General features: G+C 35.5%; 1 protein-coding gene across 3 annotated transcripts in view; it reads right to left on the bottom strand.

Annotated features, from left to right (window-relative positions):
* The window catches only part of LOC113236016, a 21,335-nt gene extending 5,071 nt beyond the window's left edge, over positions 1-16,264 (bottom strand). Inside the window, exons 1-13 of one of the 3 annotated variants that reach the window (XM_026471946.1) lie at positions 16,162-16,264; positions 13,679-13,750; positions 12,946-13,019; positions 12,225-12,349; positions 10,983-11,174; positions 9,927-10,041; positions 6,868-6,922; positions 6,193-6,304; positions 5,904-6,042; positions 5,644-5,772; positions 4,760-4,917; positions 4,074-4,213; positions 1,744-2,333 (exon numbers count right to left, since the gene is read on the bottom strand). In XM_026471946.1, the coding sequence (XP_026327731.1) occupies positions 1,744-2,333; positions 4,074-4,213; positions 4,760-4,917; positions 5,644-5,772; positions 5,904-6,042; positions 6,193-6,304; positions 6,868-6,922; positions 9,927-10,041; positions 10,983-11,174; positions 12,225-12,349; positions 12,946-13,019; positions 13,679-13,727 (1,878 nt within the window). In that variant the 5' untranslated portion in view covers positions 13,728-13,750; positions 16,162-16,264. Of the gene's footprint in view, positions 1-1,743; positions 2,334-4,073; positions 4,214-4,759; positions 4,918-5,643; positions 5,773-5,903; positions 6,043-6,192; positions 6,305-6,867; positions 6,923-9,926; positions 10,042-10,982; positions 11,175-12,224; positions 12,350-12,945; positions 13,020-13,095; positions 13,418-13,678; positions 13,751-16,161 lie in introns of those variants that run through there. The other 2 variants (XM_026471947.1, XM_026471948.1) reach the window with 2 other exon arrangements.
* Positions 16,265-18,540: the final 2,276 nt, after the last annotated feature.

An 18,540-nucleotide genomic window follows, 5' to 3' on the forward strand; every position in this document is an offset into this window, starting at 1 on the left:
CTTTTGTTTATAGTCTATATGTACGGTTTTAGGTGGTGATCCAGATTTCCCAGGTAGTTCTACCTCGGCACTATCTTGCCTTTCCATTGCGTAATTTTTTTGATCATCCATTGGTGAGTCTAGGTTTTTATCTTCTACTGAGGATGTGGCTTGGTCACCTCCAGATCCAGAGACATCTGACGCCACATCTCCGGGGGTGCCGTCAGGAGAAACAGAACCTGTATTATTAGAAGAACTGTTCTTATCATTTAGTTCAAATTTTTGTTTGTAGTCTATGTGTACAGTTTTAGACGGCGATCCAGTTTCTCCGGGTAGTTTTACTTCAGCACTGTCATGTCTGTTCATTGCGTAATTTTGTAGACCACCTATTGGATCTTCAAAGCTTTTGTTCTCTACATCGGATGCTGATGCTGGATTACCGCTTGGACCTAATGAGTCGCTCTCTGTCAACGCGTTTAGTTTAAAGTTTTCTTTATAGTCAATGTGCATGGTTTTCGACGGTGATCCAGATTCTTTTGGTACTTCTACCTCGGCACTGTCGTGCCTTTCCATTTCGTAATTGTGTGCAACGTTGGATGGTGGATCAAGAGATTTTCGTTTTGGTCCAACATTTTTGTAACTACTTTTAATTGACACATTACCAGTTTGAAGTTCTGTTCCAATCTTTGTTTTCTTGGTTGCATTTAAGACTTTGCTTTTCAGAATTTTCTTAGCTTGTTTTTTAAATATTGACTCTGTTTTTTTTGTATGTTTGAATGCTTTGGTTTTGCTAGAAAGATACGTCTGGTTTTGGATATTCTTGTCTACAGATCTACCAATATTATTAGTTACAACTGAATCTTTATTAATACTAGCTACACGACTGCGATTGTATTCTAGTGGCAATGATTTATTAATAGATTTTCTTGTTTTAGATTGGGGCTTATAGTGTTTTATTTTATTTTCATTTTGGGTTTTAATTGATACCTTATTCGTCATTGTTTTATTAATAACCGATCTGCGTTTTGAAATTTTACTAATTGCTTTCTGTGATTTTGACATAATTTTTTTATTTTCAGTTTTATTAGTTGAGATCTTATGATTTTCTTTGTTGCCATTATATTGAAGTCGTATATTGTTATATTTATCAGTTTTTATAGTTTTAGAATTAACATTTATTTGATTGCCAGTGATATTATTACTATGTATTTTACTGGTACTTGAACTTCGAGGTTGTACATTTAGAGGTTCAGATTTCAAAATCATATAGGATGTGGTGGGAATCTTTGGAATCAGTTTTGTGTCGGCAGTAGGACTTATTTTATCGTTAATAGTTTTTTGACTAACTAGCGTTTTTTTTGAAATCTTGCTTATAACAGATTTCTTTGTTCTTTGACGTGCTACTTCGCGAACATTTCGTAATTTCATTTTGTATTTGGAACTATTCCGACGCAAGAATTTAGTTTTTGTAGTGTTTACAAATTTATCGATTTTAGATCTTTCTACTGGTTGCATTGGCGTCTTGTTATTGTTTAACACGGTTCTCGTAATAGTGGAATGGTGTTTTGAGACTTTTTGTTCCGAAAGTGATCTTCCTTTTCTAAGTTTTCGTTTTGGATTTTTACTTCCAAGCTTTTGAATAGCTCTTTTGATTGGCGGGCCTTTTCTTACTTTTTGTTTACTTAGTTGTCTCTTTTGTTTGTTATCAGAGAGGTTATTAAATTTCCAGCCTATTTTGTTACGAGTAGGTAGAACAGTACGCACCGATTTATTTCTTAGTATTCCGTTTCTTTTATCCCGAAGTATTTTCGAAAGCACGAATTTTGCTTTTTTCTCTCTAAGATTACGGTTTATTCGCATTGTTCGTTTTTTTGTTGCCTCTTCCTTATCTTCGGTATCATCTAAGGTACCCTGTTTGGCATTCCTATTGTCATTCACGTCGAAATTTTCATTATATTTAATGTGGAAAGTTTTTGGAACGCCTTCTTTGTTAATTACTACTTCTGCACTATCTACTCTTGACAGGCCATAAGGAAAAACTGGTTTCAACGTGTTTTCAGTAAGTTGTGTATCTATGATGTCATGTGGTTTATCGTCATGATCTTGAGGTGAGTCTTCCTTCCTATCTGGTGGCGAGGTTGGGCTTCCCAAGATGTCACCTAAATCAATAAGAGCGAATTTCTCGCCATACTGTATCTTCATTCGTTTCCTCGGTTTACCAGGTTTACCGGGTATTTCAATTTCTATACTATCTTGTCTATTTGCTGCGTAGTCTGCTTCTTTCTTCGCAGCGTTTTCATCAGCCGAAGGATCGTAATCGTCTCCAGGATCCATGTGAGGGATCAACTTTGGAGCTGTGAAAAATGGACTACAGATAACAAAAATGGTCCGAAATGACATTTTCCAAAAATAACGTTTGGTTGAAATTTCATAACCTCGAAAGTAAATTTGAGAGGAAAATGTTTTTTCTTTTAAATCTAACCTAACCGAACCTAATCGTATCTTTGCGATAAACATTCAACATATCCTGAAAGAACAACTGTTTCGTTATAATTCGGTTTTCGGTGTAATGAAAATTCGAACAAACGTTATTTCGGACAAAAAAAATGTTGGACTTTGTGATAGGTTACCAACAAAAATAAATATTACAATCAACGACTTTCTACAATTCCAGGATAATTTATAACGAACTGTGAATATGATGGTTGTTTGGGAATTCCAAGTAAAGGTACCGATAAAAACTATATTTGTAATGTAAATAGAATGTTGTAAACACCACCTTCGCTAGAAGATTTCCAAAATTTTTTTTTATTTATATGTCAAGCATAAACTCGTATCATTAAGCTCTGTTTTGTAACAAGGAATGTGTCCTTGTTACAAAACAGAGCTTAATGATGACTTTCATCTACTCGGTCTAGGCTAGTGCAAAAAATATCCGCTAACTTGCTCCTCAAATGGTGGGCGCAGCGACCGTGATTGGCCGGCTTCTGTCAGTTGTGGGGGGTCCTGGTGCCCTAAGGAGGCGATCATATGGGGGTGTAGTACGCAGTATGGCAGTATATGCAGGCGAAGGTGCTGGTCGAGGTCTACCAGTACAAGATAGATAGGTCGGCCAGGGGCGAACGTACTGCCCCTCAAGAGGTGAAAGGCAAGCGGCGGATGGCGGCGCTACGAATGCACGACCGCTGGAAAATGAGCCTGACCGATTAGCCTTACGGAGTTCGCACAATAGAGGCGACCCGCCCGGTTCTCGACCAGTGGATTGATAGGAGACATGAGCTCCTAACATATGGGCTTGTGCAGGTACTGTCCAGTCACGGACGTTACTGGCACTACTCGCACAAAATCGCCAGGAGGGAGACCTCAACGTCTTGCCATGAGTGAGGCGACGCGGACGACGCGGCGCAGCATAGCTTATAGAGGTGTGCAATCGCTGGAGTACGCAACGACGCACTCTGGTAGCGACATTGGAGGAGATCTCTTGCTGCCAAACGTGGTATCTGCCATGTTAAGAGACGCGGAATCGTGGGAGGTCTTCTTTTGCGAGGAGGTCATCTCGCAAAAGGAGGCCGCGGACAGGGTACGCGAAGACGTAGTCGATGCGAACCCGCTCTGATGCATTCGACGCGAACCCGCTCTGACGCAGGCGGCGGGAAAGAAGACTAACGCAGTTCGTTGCTCGCCTAATTCCCCAGTGAGGCCAGTGGAAAAGAGACGGGGATCCCTTGCCCGTATTGTACGGTCTCACCAGTTTGGGGGGATGGATCAAGCGTCCGACCCGTCCCCTCTTTATCCGTGTGGTGAATCTACGGGATCCCACGGCGCCCACTACAACCGGCCAAGAGAGTGCGCCGGGGGGTTTTAGTGGGTATGATAATCGTCGGGTCTTCCCGGGCTCGAAGTTATGCATAAAGCATCTCTCCCTCATTAAAAAAAGGCTAATGCAGAAATTTTTAGAAATCTTTGTATAAAATATATATAAAACTTACGCTGTAACAGAAATGCGTTTCTTGGTTTTTGTAGATCAATTAAAAGTAATATTATGTAATATTACACGCACAATCTCGCTATGAAATATATATACTTATACTTACCACAATGAGTGAGTGTCTTGAGCATTGTTATCTGATAATAGAGCATATTTGACATAAGGGAAATAATGTGGTTTTCTAGCAGATGTCTGATATTGGCTATTCGGCGATTTATGGGACCTTCAACTACTAATGACTCTGGTCTGAAAAATAAATGCAATGATATTATTTTTTTAAACTTTCTTATGTATGTTGGAGACAATTGTCTCTACCCACGTAATGTGAAAGAATTCGGTTCATTATTTACGTAATATGCTTTACAAAAGGTTAGATCTTATCTAATATTATTAGAGAAAAATGTTTTACTAGCTATCATAATGATTTCTATTCTATACTATTTTTAAGTTTCTGGCTTCTCCATTGACTTTTGTAAGTCAATGGGCTTCTCTTAAAGAATTTTGCCAATGTCTAAGAGTTACCTACACTTTTAGTGATTTCTTTCTCACACAAACAGTCAGGTCACTTTGATAGTTTAAACTGGGTAAAGTTGCAAAGGAGTTGGCGCTGGTTTTGTATGTATGTATTCAGTTTAATTAGTCTAGAATCTTATTGCAATGTATTGAAAATAAGTGACATAAATAATGATTCTTTTTCGCGACAAAAAAAAACTATTCTGCTAAAGCTGAAATAGCAAAGTTGATCGTTATCAACAATATACAATTATGATTAAAACAAAAAGTTTAGCTCACTTGGGTTGTTCCAAGAAGTCAAATTTGAGGTCAACAAACTCAGGTTCGCTGACAAGAGAGATGTCAAGACTTGCCGTAAGGTCATCAGCTGTTAGGATGAACATGCCATGCATAACTGTAGTTCCTGGCGCTAGAGTTGCGTCATATTTGTATTCTACCTGTAAAAACCACTTTTGTAAACATAGATAAAGTAGTAAGCAAGTGACATCAAGTGTAGACCACTCTACTCTCCATTTGAAAGTTACTTTTAAATATTTATTAATTTATTATATGTAGAAATCGTTTAAAATGACAGAGATTAAATAAACAGGTAAGTAAAAAAGTTTACTATCATATTCTGACCTCAAAAATAATAAATATGTTCTGTTAGTGTAGTATATTTATTTCATTCATATGGTTACTTAAAGATATTACGTACTTGTGAGGTAGTCATGCTTACTAATTATTTACATAAATATATGCACCTAGTATTAGAGAAGGAAAAGTATATTAACTACGCGTAATACAGAAGAAAAGAAAACCATTGAAACAACAGTTGAAACGCCGCGCCGTAAGGCGTCATGTCTATTTGGATGGTCATACTTACTCTATGGTTAAAGCAAATCTCAGCGTTTTGACATAAAGTTGTAGCACTTACTGCAGTCGGCATATTTAAGCATTCTGCGTTCTCGGCTGCTCTGACGAAGGACTTACGTGGACATAGGAGAGAACTACATTTTCTACATAGGTCGCCTCTTACACTAGCTGTCTATATAATTTCCATGGACCGTTCATTGAACGAACAAAAAGTTGTGTCTATCATTGTGATAGATCCCTGTGGGTGCGAGTAGCGCATGTTCTTTACTGGTTCTGCGCTACTGTTTTAGTTTTATATAAAATCTCACCTTTAGGTTGCTGAATCCAATAACAACGTCCACCTTTCGCATCTTGCCATCTGAGTCTTTTCCAGTGGCCACAGATCGGCGATGCATACTGTCTAAACCTCGTACTACACCGTCTCTTAATTTTATTTCCTGGGAATTTTAATCAATTAACTTTTTCAATTTATTTCAGGTTAAACAATAAATAGAAAGTAGGTACTTCGTTGTAAGTAAGCCAACCTTGTGCTGTATTAATATAGCCATATTATTAAAACATTATGTACCATTCCGTTAATCGTGAAAATCTGAAAGTTCGGGATCTTCACATTAGCACATCTGATTTCAAACAGACGTTTCCTCATAGCAGTTATAGATTGGTCTACGAATGTGTTAAGTTCATATGCCTTTTTCACGTCGTATTCTCTGAAAAATTATTACGTGATTAGTTATTCTTCAATGCTAGCACCAACTATTTGTTTACGAGAGACGACGACAACTGAGAGACGTTTCTCCTGGTAGGAACCGAAAGGGTATTATATATTTTATACAAATTATGAAAGCAATTTTAATTACCTGAGGCTACTGTCAGACCCGGCCGGACCTAACTCGAAATATAGCAGGTAATCGTTGAAATAATGCTTTAACCATTTATCCATATCTATTCTTATCTTGTTCACGAATTCCTCTGTTCAATAAATTAATTGTTAATATTTATAATTTTCTAGCGTACCATTATTTAACACAAGAAGCTAGGAAAATCTAAATGACGCTGTTGATGTTTTGTGTTTTTCAACAATCCCTGAGGATGCCTCGTAGAGAGGCGAAATACGGTCGGGCATATTTTTGGTGGTGGTACCTTTTTTGTGACTGTAGTTGCGTTTGTGTTATTTATTTTATATATTTTATGTGAAGAAAGGGCGGAAAAAATTAACTGCATTAAAAAAAATTCAACACAAGCGTAGTTACTTCGCGCGATTTAACCTCCACAGGGTTCGGGTACGTTTATGAATGATTAGTATGAATATTTCTCGCCAACTGTAAAGGCAAATATCGTGATGAAAGCAAGCCAGCATGTCGAAGAAGGTTCACACTTCAGTCGCATTGGATCTGTACGATAGCCTAAACCCTCTCCATGGAGACGAGCCGTGCCTAGCAGTAGAACGTACAATGGGATGATAATAAATTGACAAAATTGTATAATATTTGTTGATATTTGATTTGATATCGTAGTAAGATTGTATAGCTTACCTATGCTCTTCACTTGTAATTTTTCTGGCGTTTGGAGGGTTCCGTTAACTACATACTGTAACATAACGAAAGGATTATTTTCATAAAAGATGAAGTGATATCATATGTCGAGTTCTTAGGATTTCGCAATTGTTATACATAGAAAATGAACTATTTTTCCGGATTTAAATGGCGTATATTTGTTTTTTCAAACGAACCAACGATTCGGGCCCTTTACAGGTCCCATGGTCACGGTTGACTAAGGTGGTAAAGTCATCAATCAGTTACGTCTAATACTAACTTGATGACTTTGTCACCTCATTCACCCGTGACCACCGGACCTGTAAAGGGCCCGAAACGTTGGTTTCCTTGAAAAAACAAATATACGCGATTTAAATCCGGAAAAATAGTTTCATTTCCAAAGTCACATATACCTTTATGGCGAAATGTATATATACACTATTTAAAAGTTATTAACCGACTTAAAAAAAGGAGGGTTCTTAATTCGTCTGTATGGTTTTTTTGTATGTATGTTACGCGATAACTCCGCCATTTGTGAACCAACTTTATTGATTCTTTTTTTGTTGGAAAGAAGGTACCTCAGATGTGGTCCCATTTAAATTTCAAGAAAATATTCCACCTCTAAGGATGGCAAACTAGGGGATGAATGACTTTTGAGATCGGTTTTTTTAACCGGTGGTTAGGTTATTTTACAATTTTCGGTCAATATTAAAATTCCATTTAAAAATTGCAATAATATTCATGCCAATAATTTATCAACAATACTTTAAGGATTGGGAACTCGAACTAAAATTTTCAAAAAATGCTCAAAATAGTTAATAGTATTTATTTATTGACAATTGGCTATATAGCCTATAAAGATAACAAATATTTATTAAGCAGAAAATATAATAAAACTTAAATGAAATTTCTTAAAAATGTAACAAAATCTAAAGTTAGTCACGTTGTAACTTTCTTTGAATTGCTTATTTTTACAGATGAGGCCGCCACTTGCATGGCAAATGGCACGTCATGTTACGATTTTGCTATGAAAGAAAAGGTGAACGGATTTCGAATGGGGAACGTAAACTGCATGGACAGTGAATTGTTTTTGTGAGGTCATATTACGAATTTGACAGACAATCCAACTTACAGGCTTAAATAGGATTGCTCTAAGAGCTCATAGTAGGCCTCTAGGGGATGCTAACGCATTTGAAAAAAAAATTAGAATTACCTATAAACTACACCACAAATATATGTTTTTTTCTTGTGATTTTTTGTGTTAAGTAAATACAAAAAAAAACTGTTTTTTTGTGTGTGTATTTTCAATTACTTGTTGTGGTGGTGGGCGTTGAAAATTTTTTATCTTGCCAAGTGGGCGGTGAGCCAAAAAGTTTGGGCACCTATGCTCTAAACGGTGATGAACTCTGTGCAAAACGCGGGAGTCGTTGGAGAGGACGCTTGCACATTTGAACTTATTACCTTGCTAGCAATGAATACTGATTTCAAAAGTGTCAGATAGGACAAAAAAATATTAAATTTATTTTTGGTAAGTTCAGCAGTGGACGTCTTCCGGCTGATATGATGATGATGATATAGATAGATAAAACTTTATTCACTTTCATGACAACTTATTTACATAGGATCCACTAAAATTTTGTAAAAAGTTGCAACCAAAATTTGTTACATCCTTAGATTATAGAATCGGTGACCAGCATGCAGATTATGACTCATCCCTTACATTCCATAAAATAAATACCTTGAAGGAACGTCGCGAGATCGCTGATGACACGTAGTTGTTTAAAATTTTACAAAACATGGTTGATGCCCCTTTCCTATTGGGACAAATTATTTACGTGTACCTTATAAGCAAGAAAGAACAAGTCGTAAAAAAACACTATTTGCCATTAAACCAAGCAAGTGTGTACATTTTAGAGTTATGTAAATTAGTGAAACAAACACCAGATCTATTCAGAAGAGCAATAGTAGTAAATCCTAGAAGTATAAGGAAACCTGATAGATTGATGCTGAACTATTGGTCACAGACTACATTTTTTCAAAGAAATTGCTATAGCATGGGTGTTAAGATTTTTAATAAAATACCGAATAATTTGAAAGCATTGTCGACAAATCAAATGTGTAAGAACTAGAGAAATGGATTTTGGAAAATTGTTTCTACAGCATCAAAGAACTCTTAGAATATATTTAATAAATTGATAACACTGTACTAGATATTAGTATTAATATTTTAGTGTAACGTAAGTTTAAATTTTTGTAAGCCGACGATCGATAAGATATGCTGCACTAATTATTAACTCATTTGTAAACTTTTTTAACCGTATCTTGTGCAAATAAAAAAATTATTTAATTTCATTAAAACTAACACCATTATGAACCATTTATAATACCAAATTTTATAACACAAGGAACGTATAAGTACTTAAAGTAAAATTTTTTGGAAGTCATGACAGTGAAAACGCGCTGGCTCAGCATAAATGCCGCGGTTTCCCATGACGCTGGTATTCTGCTAGAATCGTGTTTAAAGAGACGCCATTCATCATCTCAGACAGTCCTCTGGCTTTAACATTTTTATTTTATAACCAAAACAATGTGATAAGTCATAAAAATGTGTGTGTGTGTGTGTGTGTGTGTGTGTGTGTGTGTGTGTGTGTGTGCGTGTGTGTGTGTGTGCGTGTGCGCGCGTGTGTGTGTGTTTGTGTGTGTGTGTGTGCGTGTGGGTTTGTGCGCGCGCGCGTGTTTGTGTATGTGTGTGCGTACGTGCGTTTATATCAATACTTTATGGTACAAGATAGTTATAACCAAATTTCAAAATAGAGATAGAGATTTCACAATTACAGTCACAGACCATATAAAGTGGTTACAGTAAACGTAAACGTGGACAAATACATATCATATCAAAAAAAAATAAAAAATAATAATAAGTTTATTATGTTCTGTCGTAAGTCACGGAATAAAAGTTGTTGTTTACGATATTAGCAATCTAGTCCTGCAAGGTTGTTAGTATTTTAAAAATAATCCTGTATATATGGCATAGTATTGTAATAAATTAAGTATCTTACGTTCATTAAGGCTTCCGGTACATGAATATTCGAAATAATGTTCTCGACCATAAGCTTGTTTTGTACCAAACGGTATCGACCCTCCATCTGATATTGCACATTTCTTAGAAGAAATCTGTAACAAACCACAGAGATGAACTAATTAGAAACAAGAGTTCACTTACTAACTATTCGATACATAATGGATTTTATTTCATTTCATTTATTTAGTTCAACTTTATTGCACATAAAATAGTACGAATGGCGGACTTAATGCCATTAGGCATTCTCTACCAGTTAACCGGGGAGCAGAGTTCAGAAAAAATAAGAAGGTTGCGTAATATGACAAATAAAAACAGATAGAATCAAAGTTTATAACTAATTATAATACATCATGTAATACATGACTAAACTACGTATAAACAATCTATATACACACTTATATATAACAATAATAACGCACACACTCTACATAGCCCCGAACTAGGGAAACCCTGTATCACGAGTGCCTTGGACACACACATAGACAACCACAAATTACACCCAAACTCACAAGAGAAATAAATGTAGGCCACACAAATATTTCTCCCGGCCTGGGAATCGAACCTGGTACTTCTGGTTTAGTAACCATTCGGCCACGGAGCCAGTTATTATTTGTGTACATACAATGCATACACAAATAATATATATAAATGTTAGACTAAAGGGATGCAGATTGAGACTCCAACATAAAACTGCGGTCTAATTGCTTGAAACATTGCTTATTCTGCACTTATCAATAGCTACGACCAATATCTGGTAGACAAATTGAATACAGAAATATAATTTAAACAATATGGTATAGGAAATGAAACTATTTTTTCTGAAACAAATTGCGTATATATTTTTTTCAAACAAACCAGTCAGCCGGTCAGTCAACCGTGACCATGGGAACTGTAAAGGGCCCGAAACCTTGGTTTGTTTGAAAAAAAAACAAATATGCGTCATTTAGAGCCGAAAAAATTGTTTCATTTCCTATGTGTAATAATCGCGAAGAAAACCTAAGAACTATAAATATGGTATTAACATGATACTAACATGATATTGCCAAATGTGGGCCTGTAGAAAAGATTTGAAGGGTCCTTGTCGGTGATAGCACGTTCGTAGGAACCGGACAGGTGCAAGTCGTTGAGTGCAAGCCGAGCTGTTATAATCATTTTATCAACGTCTGTGTGCAAATAATTCAGTCGGAAAAATGTGTCATTGCGCAACTTCAGTCGATGGAAAAACCTGAAATACATTTTACATTCACGAGTCAACATAAAAAAGTTACCTATCTCCATTGTTAATGACCTCACCTAGAATAAAATAGAATACAAATAATTTATTGCGTAAAAAATCACAGCATGGTACACGCGATATATAACTACAACACATAACACTTTGCGACTACAACACGAGACCTAAAACAAGTTCTTCTTCTTATCGTGTCATTACTTCTTTTATTTTATTTTTACATATAACAAAATAAAGAAATAGTATGTGTGCGATGTGCTGTTACGGAATCTGCCATCCGTTCAGCTTATTATCGTCTCATTGAAAGTGCTACGACACTGATTTTCAGTGGATCCGATAAATACACGTTGCAGGTTATTCCATGACGCAAACAAAGCTCAGTGTGAATTTCAGAAAGTCGTGTAATTGATACTTATATTTATACCCTTGGATTCCCTTCGGGGTAGGCCGGAGACTACCGCCTATTAGCATGATTTTTTTTATTAGACCATAATGACGGAACGAGCAAGTCGCTCACCTTGTGGTAACCGACACGTCTGTCCACAATAGTTGCAGTACGACTCAGTGCTTAAAATCACAAAGATCGAAGGGGCACTGCCACTACGCCCGTCGCCCTGAGACGTACCCCATAGGCCTGTAATTAAACATAAACAACCCTGGCAAACCTCTCTCTTCACTTATATTCGTCACTCTTTCATACAAACTATCTTATTCTTCTTACTATGCAATCCAGTGTTCTTTAGAACTGGATTTCTGGCTGTTCTCCTAATGTAAGTATAATTAATGTGGTAAGATAAGAATTAGGTAATTATATAAATGCGTGATCAAAATGTTGTAACATCAAAACGTCGCGTAACTGCATGATATCACGTTTAGCGACATGGTGTCTACTGTGGTCGGTGAAGTTAGATGGTCGCATTAATTTATATTATTAGTGTGGCAATTAGCAATGAGGGGTTCATGGTCTCGGATTACCTAAGTGGGAGACGTGGTAGTATACGATACGTATATATTTAAAAGTGAAGGACAAGAAAATTTGCTTACAGTACAGAATCCTGCATTCTCATCATGCAGAAACCACCAAGGTTCAGGCCAGAAGGTATTCTATTCGCTTCGGCTCCTGCTTTAACGTACACTTTGCCCGATGCTCCTTGACTTTGTATCATAACCTATAAAGAAAATTTCGACTTATTTATATATAAAAATTAGGTACTTGTAATTATTTTTTTAGAATTAATGAGAGACTAGTTGGAAGGACACTAGCCTCCTGTGATTACGTGCTACACAGTTTCTGGGTTCGATTCCCACAACGCAGAGCCTTTTCGGATAATGCGCGGTTAAATTTTGTAATTGTTTTACTTTAATAGTAAAAGAAAACACCACCTGCATGTCGGAAAAGTTTCATGTAGTAATTCAAAGAGATTTTGTGCGAAATTCTAAACCCGCAATGGGCCAGTGGTCCACTCTTTCTTTATACGACACTCGCGCAGTGGCGTGGTGAACAGTGAACATGACATGCAACACTACACGAACTAATGTACTATCATACGCTTAGGTGACGGCAATGGCAGGCAACCTTATATTTTATACCAAATAAAATTCCTCACGGTGTGTGATTCCTATTGAGGACATAATCTTTAATGCGAATTTATCTCAACAAAGCAGAATCGCAAAAATGTATTTATAAACCAGGTAAGTAGTAGGTTCTAAGCACTATATACAGGTAGTAAGTACCTTATACTTACGAGGTGATAGTGTAACTTACTTTGTACATTTCTCTATCGAAGTCGTTTAAAGCCAGGGCTTGAGAAAGTTTCTTTCTAACATTTGCATATTGCTCTGAAAATAAAAAGAGGAGATTTGGTAGTGGACTATAAAGTCAACGGGTAAGTGACCATGCCTGCAGTTCAAGTACCTATCTGGAAAATAGGGTGGTGTACGTGCACCCGGGCAGCTCACCCAAGGCTGATCTGAGAAGGTCCCTGTGCTTGCACAAGATATAGTGCCCTTCTCGTATTAACCAAGAGTCAGTAGTGAGGGTCATTATAGTCAAAACTTATGTAGAAAGGAACGGGCTGCTCTGAAAATATATGAAAGGTAAATAATTCATCATTTTATTTTAATGAAAGTTATATCAAGAATTGAAAGAAGCCTGTCAAATAGTGTGCCCGGCGAGCAAGCCGCTCTGCTACGTTTGTATGGAGGTACAATATTTGTATTATACTATGGTAAGGAGCTATAATCCTTATGGAACATCTATAGTGCAAGGGTTCTTCTACCGCTTCTGCTTAGCCACGAACGCAAAGGAGAGGGCAGGATAAGGCGGTGGAGGTGGTGGTTTCCTTCCAGAGTTGCCTTTCGGAGTCTAAGCTCATGTATTGATTACAATATTAATATTTCAGCATATAAGATGAGTCCGAAAGAAAGTCCGTGCCCAGAAGATAGCAAAGTTCGTTAAACAAAGACAGCAAATCGAAACTTATGGATTGGTTATTTACGGTCTAACGCATTCATCGTGTTGAAATGTTTCGCACTGCCGAGCTTCATCCAACATTTTCCATTTTTTGTATCTGAAATATAGATTATAACGTTCTTTATTATTACATAAGTTTTTCTTACGAATAACGTGTTTTTTAGTTGTTACAATTCCAATGAGCAAGTGGCTTTTTTTAAAATTTTAAATTATGTTTATTACACCACGTAAAAGTAATTTTAATCTACTTTTGTAGTATTACATTTCTTAAGTGCCTAAGTAGGTATATGAATTTGTAGGACACGTTCACGATAATCAACTGAACAACTGACTTATAAATTCAAATTATAATATCGTTACAACCACAAATTACACCCAAACTTATGAGATAAATATACTTACAGGCCAGCATGGTAACTGTTCGGCCACGAAAGCAGTTATAGGCTTTGCAGATATATGCAGGTTTCCTCACGATATTTTCCTTCACCGAATGCTCATGGTAATTTAAAATTAATTATACCGAAAAATAAGGCCGGACTCGAACCCACGAACTGCTTGAGAGGCGGTAGCTGACACAATTAGGCTACCACGGGTTATGTCTATATAAATCAATATACATACATAACTATTAAAATTTTAAAAAACGTAAAGTATGATACTTGTAAGCTGATTTAATTAGAGTGAAATATAATGCGTATAATTATTGTTTTTTTTATGGTTCTAAGTGACGGGACGAACAAGCAGTGCGCCTGATGATAACCGGCACGCCTGTCCGTAACAGTTGCAGTGTCACACAGAGCTTTAAATCTCACAGATCTGAGAGGTACTACCACTGCGCTCGTCACCCTGAGACATAAGTTGACAAGTCCGATGTGCTTGTAATTTCACCAGCACCCTTATCCTTCAAAAGCGGAACGCAATAATGCTCATTTTACTGCTTGGCGGCAGAAATAGGTACGGTGGTAGTATTTCCCTGGACGAACTCTTTCACAAGGAGCTCTACTGCTGCTAAATTATATTGTATATTGACTTTAGGTTATCTAGAAAGTACAATCCCTAAGTTTTTTTGACTAATAATAATAATTATAATACTAATAGTAATAATGATAGAGATACGAAGCCATGTCCAATTATGTTAACAATCATTATTTGCATTTGGTTTGCATTAATATTAGACATAACTGGTTGAAGACTGTACCATCAGTCAACCGTGACCATGGGTCCTGTAAAGGGCCCGAAACGTCGGTTTGTTTGATAAAACAAATATACGCGATTTAAATCCGGAAAAATAGTTTCATTTCCAACAATCATTATTGCCAAACCTTTTTGTATAGGCAATTATAAATCTCGAAATTTTTGTCCTTTATATTTCATTATTGCCTTGTATTGCATATTTAATATCAATTGCTACTAATGCCTACATAAAATATTAATTAGTCTATTTAAATAATAATATAAAAATGTCCCCAAAATCATTCCCCACTATGTCCCAAGTTGCATAATCAAATCAGTTCTGTGCTTTAAATCAACATATTTAACAAAAATAACCTTTAAATTTTAAGCATTCGATCAAATAAAATATGTTTTTGGAAAATTAAAAATATCCTGTGGTAAAAACACGATAAATAAATTTAAAATATGTAATTATATATTATTCATGTCCCAACCAAAAAACCATTCCCTCACACTTTTACCTTCTCTCGATTTGTGAACGCATTTTTAATCTTTGGTAAATGCATTTTGTAAGTTTTTGTACGTTAGTAGCGCCAGAGCTGTAAACGTTTGAAAATGACGAAATTCAACTTGTATATGTAAAAAGTTTCTACTACGAAAAGATTTAATTTAAAATCCTGACACCCGTATTTATGAACAAAACAAATTCTTCACTAAAGTTAAATTTTTGACAGTCATTCCCTCACATCATATAAAAAGAAACTAAGCATTTGATTTTGTTTATTAATTATTCACTTAGACGAGTTATTGGTAACAATAAGCTTACACAAAATATTAAGTCTAAAAGTAAGTTCATATTGCTATTTTTTCTTAGTTTATTTTGATTTCGTCATTCCCTCACCCTCAAATGTTCTGACTGCCCTATACACTTTCTTAAAAGTCATTTATTTTGGGGACCACTATATCATCAAAAACTATTTACATAACTACTATGAAATTGACAAAAATAAATACAAATTCTTGCTAAAATTGTTCATAAAAATCGAAAGTTCGAATTTTGAAATTTATTTTTGTATGAAAGTAAATTCTGATAAATTTAAAATTTTTATTGAATTGATATTCAATTATTTTTTGTGAAATTACTCCACTAGTTTGTTATATTTATTAATACATTTACATTATATTACAATCTGATGAATTGTTAAAAGTCATGGAGCAAAAGGTGTTTGTGATATAATTCTGCGAGGTTGTTAGTATTTTACAAATAACCCTGTATATATGTATATAAATATATAATATATTCAATAAGTATTGTACACCAGTGCGTGTACGTACCGTCTTCTATGTGATTAATTCTTCTATTGAATGCGTTACCGGTGTTGTCAGCCTTTTTTCTCACACTTTTCGCATCAGTGATTGCTATTAATATAAAAACAACATTTAAAATATCTAAAAGGTTTCTATTCCTACTTCCCATTGTATGTATCTTTTCTATTTGAATTATAAATAACTTATGTCGATTTCTCTTGGTATTTACGTAATTAAAAATTTTGCAGAAATTAGATTTTTTAATGACCGGACGTGGATGTGATTGATTTTTGGCAATCATTTCAGAATTTCACATTTATTATATTAGCTGATAACATAAAATTTTATTAAGATTAATTGAATTGTTTTGCAGTTGAATCTGTTAATTAAAATTCCAAATACTTAACATTGTCTTTGTCCTTGACCACCTGAAATATACCTATTAATCTTATTAATCACGCATTATGCAAAAGCAGTAATTGAAAATTAGAAGTTAGTTTCCATAGTCAGGGTAGCTTAATGATTTGACCTACCGCTTCTTAAGCAGAAGGTCGTGGGTTCGATTCCGGGCTTGCACCTCTGAGTTTTCGGAATTGATATGCGAAACTTCAATTGAAATTTACCATGAGCCGAAAAGGTGACGTTAAACATCATGGAGAACACTCATTTGCAATAATCATGTGTGTGAAGCTCTCAATGCGCATTGGGAACCCCGCGTGGGAACTACATCCCAAGCTCGCTCATTGTGAGCTTGGGGTGTAGTATACAATGGCTTGGGCACATGAGCATACATGGGCCAACGATTATTTATTATTTGAAAAAGAGTTACTAGCTGGGGTACTGTTAACATTTACTTAGAAACTTAAATATTTGATGATCAAAGCGGAACTCCCGATGTTTAGTTTGCCAGTAGGTACAATTTTATATTCTTTCTCAAGCCCACAGAGTATTTTTTTTATGGGGCGAAATGGGGAAATCCGAAACCATGGAAAACTGTCTTAGGAACAATATTTTTTGTGAGAACAATTTTGGCACTGTCAAGCGTGAGTTGTCCGTAAAAAATGAATAAATTTGTTTAAATTTTTTTTAGTGCTGATCGACTCAGTTTCATGAATGGATCATTTCATTGTATGAGATGGTGGTCAAATTTAACAAAATGATTTTTCATACGGTCCCGTTTAAAAAATACTCTGTGTAAAATATTCCAGGGCATCAATCGAGTCAATCAAATTGTCTGTACAAAAATGTTAGGCAATAGTGATTGTTGACATAATTAGACGTATGGGTAAAATCTTTGAAAAAGAAATCGGCTTGTAGCCAGCATAGGGAATAATGGATTTGAAAGTCGGTTATGCAACAGTCTAAACGAACTTACCTCTTAATACTGTGTGGACTCGCCCAATTATTTTACCACAAAAGTAACAATTATTAGGATATCATATCAAACACGTTTTGTGAAGTACTGAAAAATCACGTTTTTTCAATTATTATTTTTTAACATTATTGGTTATTTGGTCAATTTCATAATTTAATAAATAAATAATTTAGTAAATTTATATGGATCATTTTACTTAATTTTAATACGTTAATCACATATATTAAAAAAAATACCCCGCTTCACTTTTGATGTGTGTACTTTCAATGAAAGTTACAAAATGATATATTGTGGTACTAGTTTCTTGTGTTACAGCAATAATTTAACAATATTGCAATAAATTAATGATAGTGACAAGTTTACACTGTTTACCCAGGCAACTTACTTTTCTCTTATAGATACAGCACATCAAGCTTGTCACTTTTACCTTTTCACCGTTCATATTGTAAGCGATATAGTGTTGAGTTTAAATGGTAAGGGTCGAACGTGACGTGCTCTTGACCGTATATAATTTATTTTTAGTATTTTAGTAGCAATACAGATTCTTGTGAAAGAGTTCGTTCAGGGAAGTACGGCGCGCCGTACCTATTTCTGCCGCCAAGAGTGGTGGTGAAGTTACACGTACATGGGACTTGTCAACGTATGTCTCAGGGTCGTGAGCGCAGTGGCAGTACCTCTCAGATCTTTGAGATTTAAAGCTCTGAGTGACACTGCAACTATTATGGACAGGCGTGTCGCTTACCATCAGGCGCACTACTTTTTCGTCACTCAGAATCTTAAAAAATAACACTAATTCTACGCATTATAATTCATTCAGCTTATGAAAAAGCGTTAAAAGTTGCAACGAATAAATCATAATTTACGTTTTTAAAATTTTAATACTTATGTATATTGATTTATACGTTAGGCGCACTATAAGTTTTCGGAATTAATAACAATAAAATACTATAAATGGTCAGAAATGAATTTATTGTTTCTCAAAATATTCTCCGTTAGCGTTAATGCACTTTTTCATACGAATGAACCAATTT

The sequence above is a fragment of the Hyposmocoma kahamanoa genome, unplaced genomic scaffold (assembly GCF_003589595.1).
Source record: "Hyposmocoma kahamanoa isolate Upper Pololo Valley unplaced genomic scaffold, ASM358959v1 88, whole genome shotgun sequence".
NCBI classification, from domain to species: Eukaryota; Metazoa; Arthropoda; class Insecta; order Lepidoptera; family Cosmopterigidae; genus Hyposmocoma; species Hyposmocoma kahamanoa.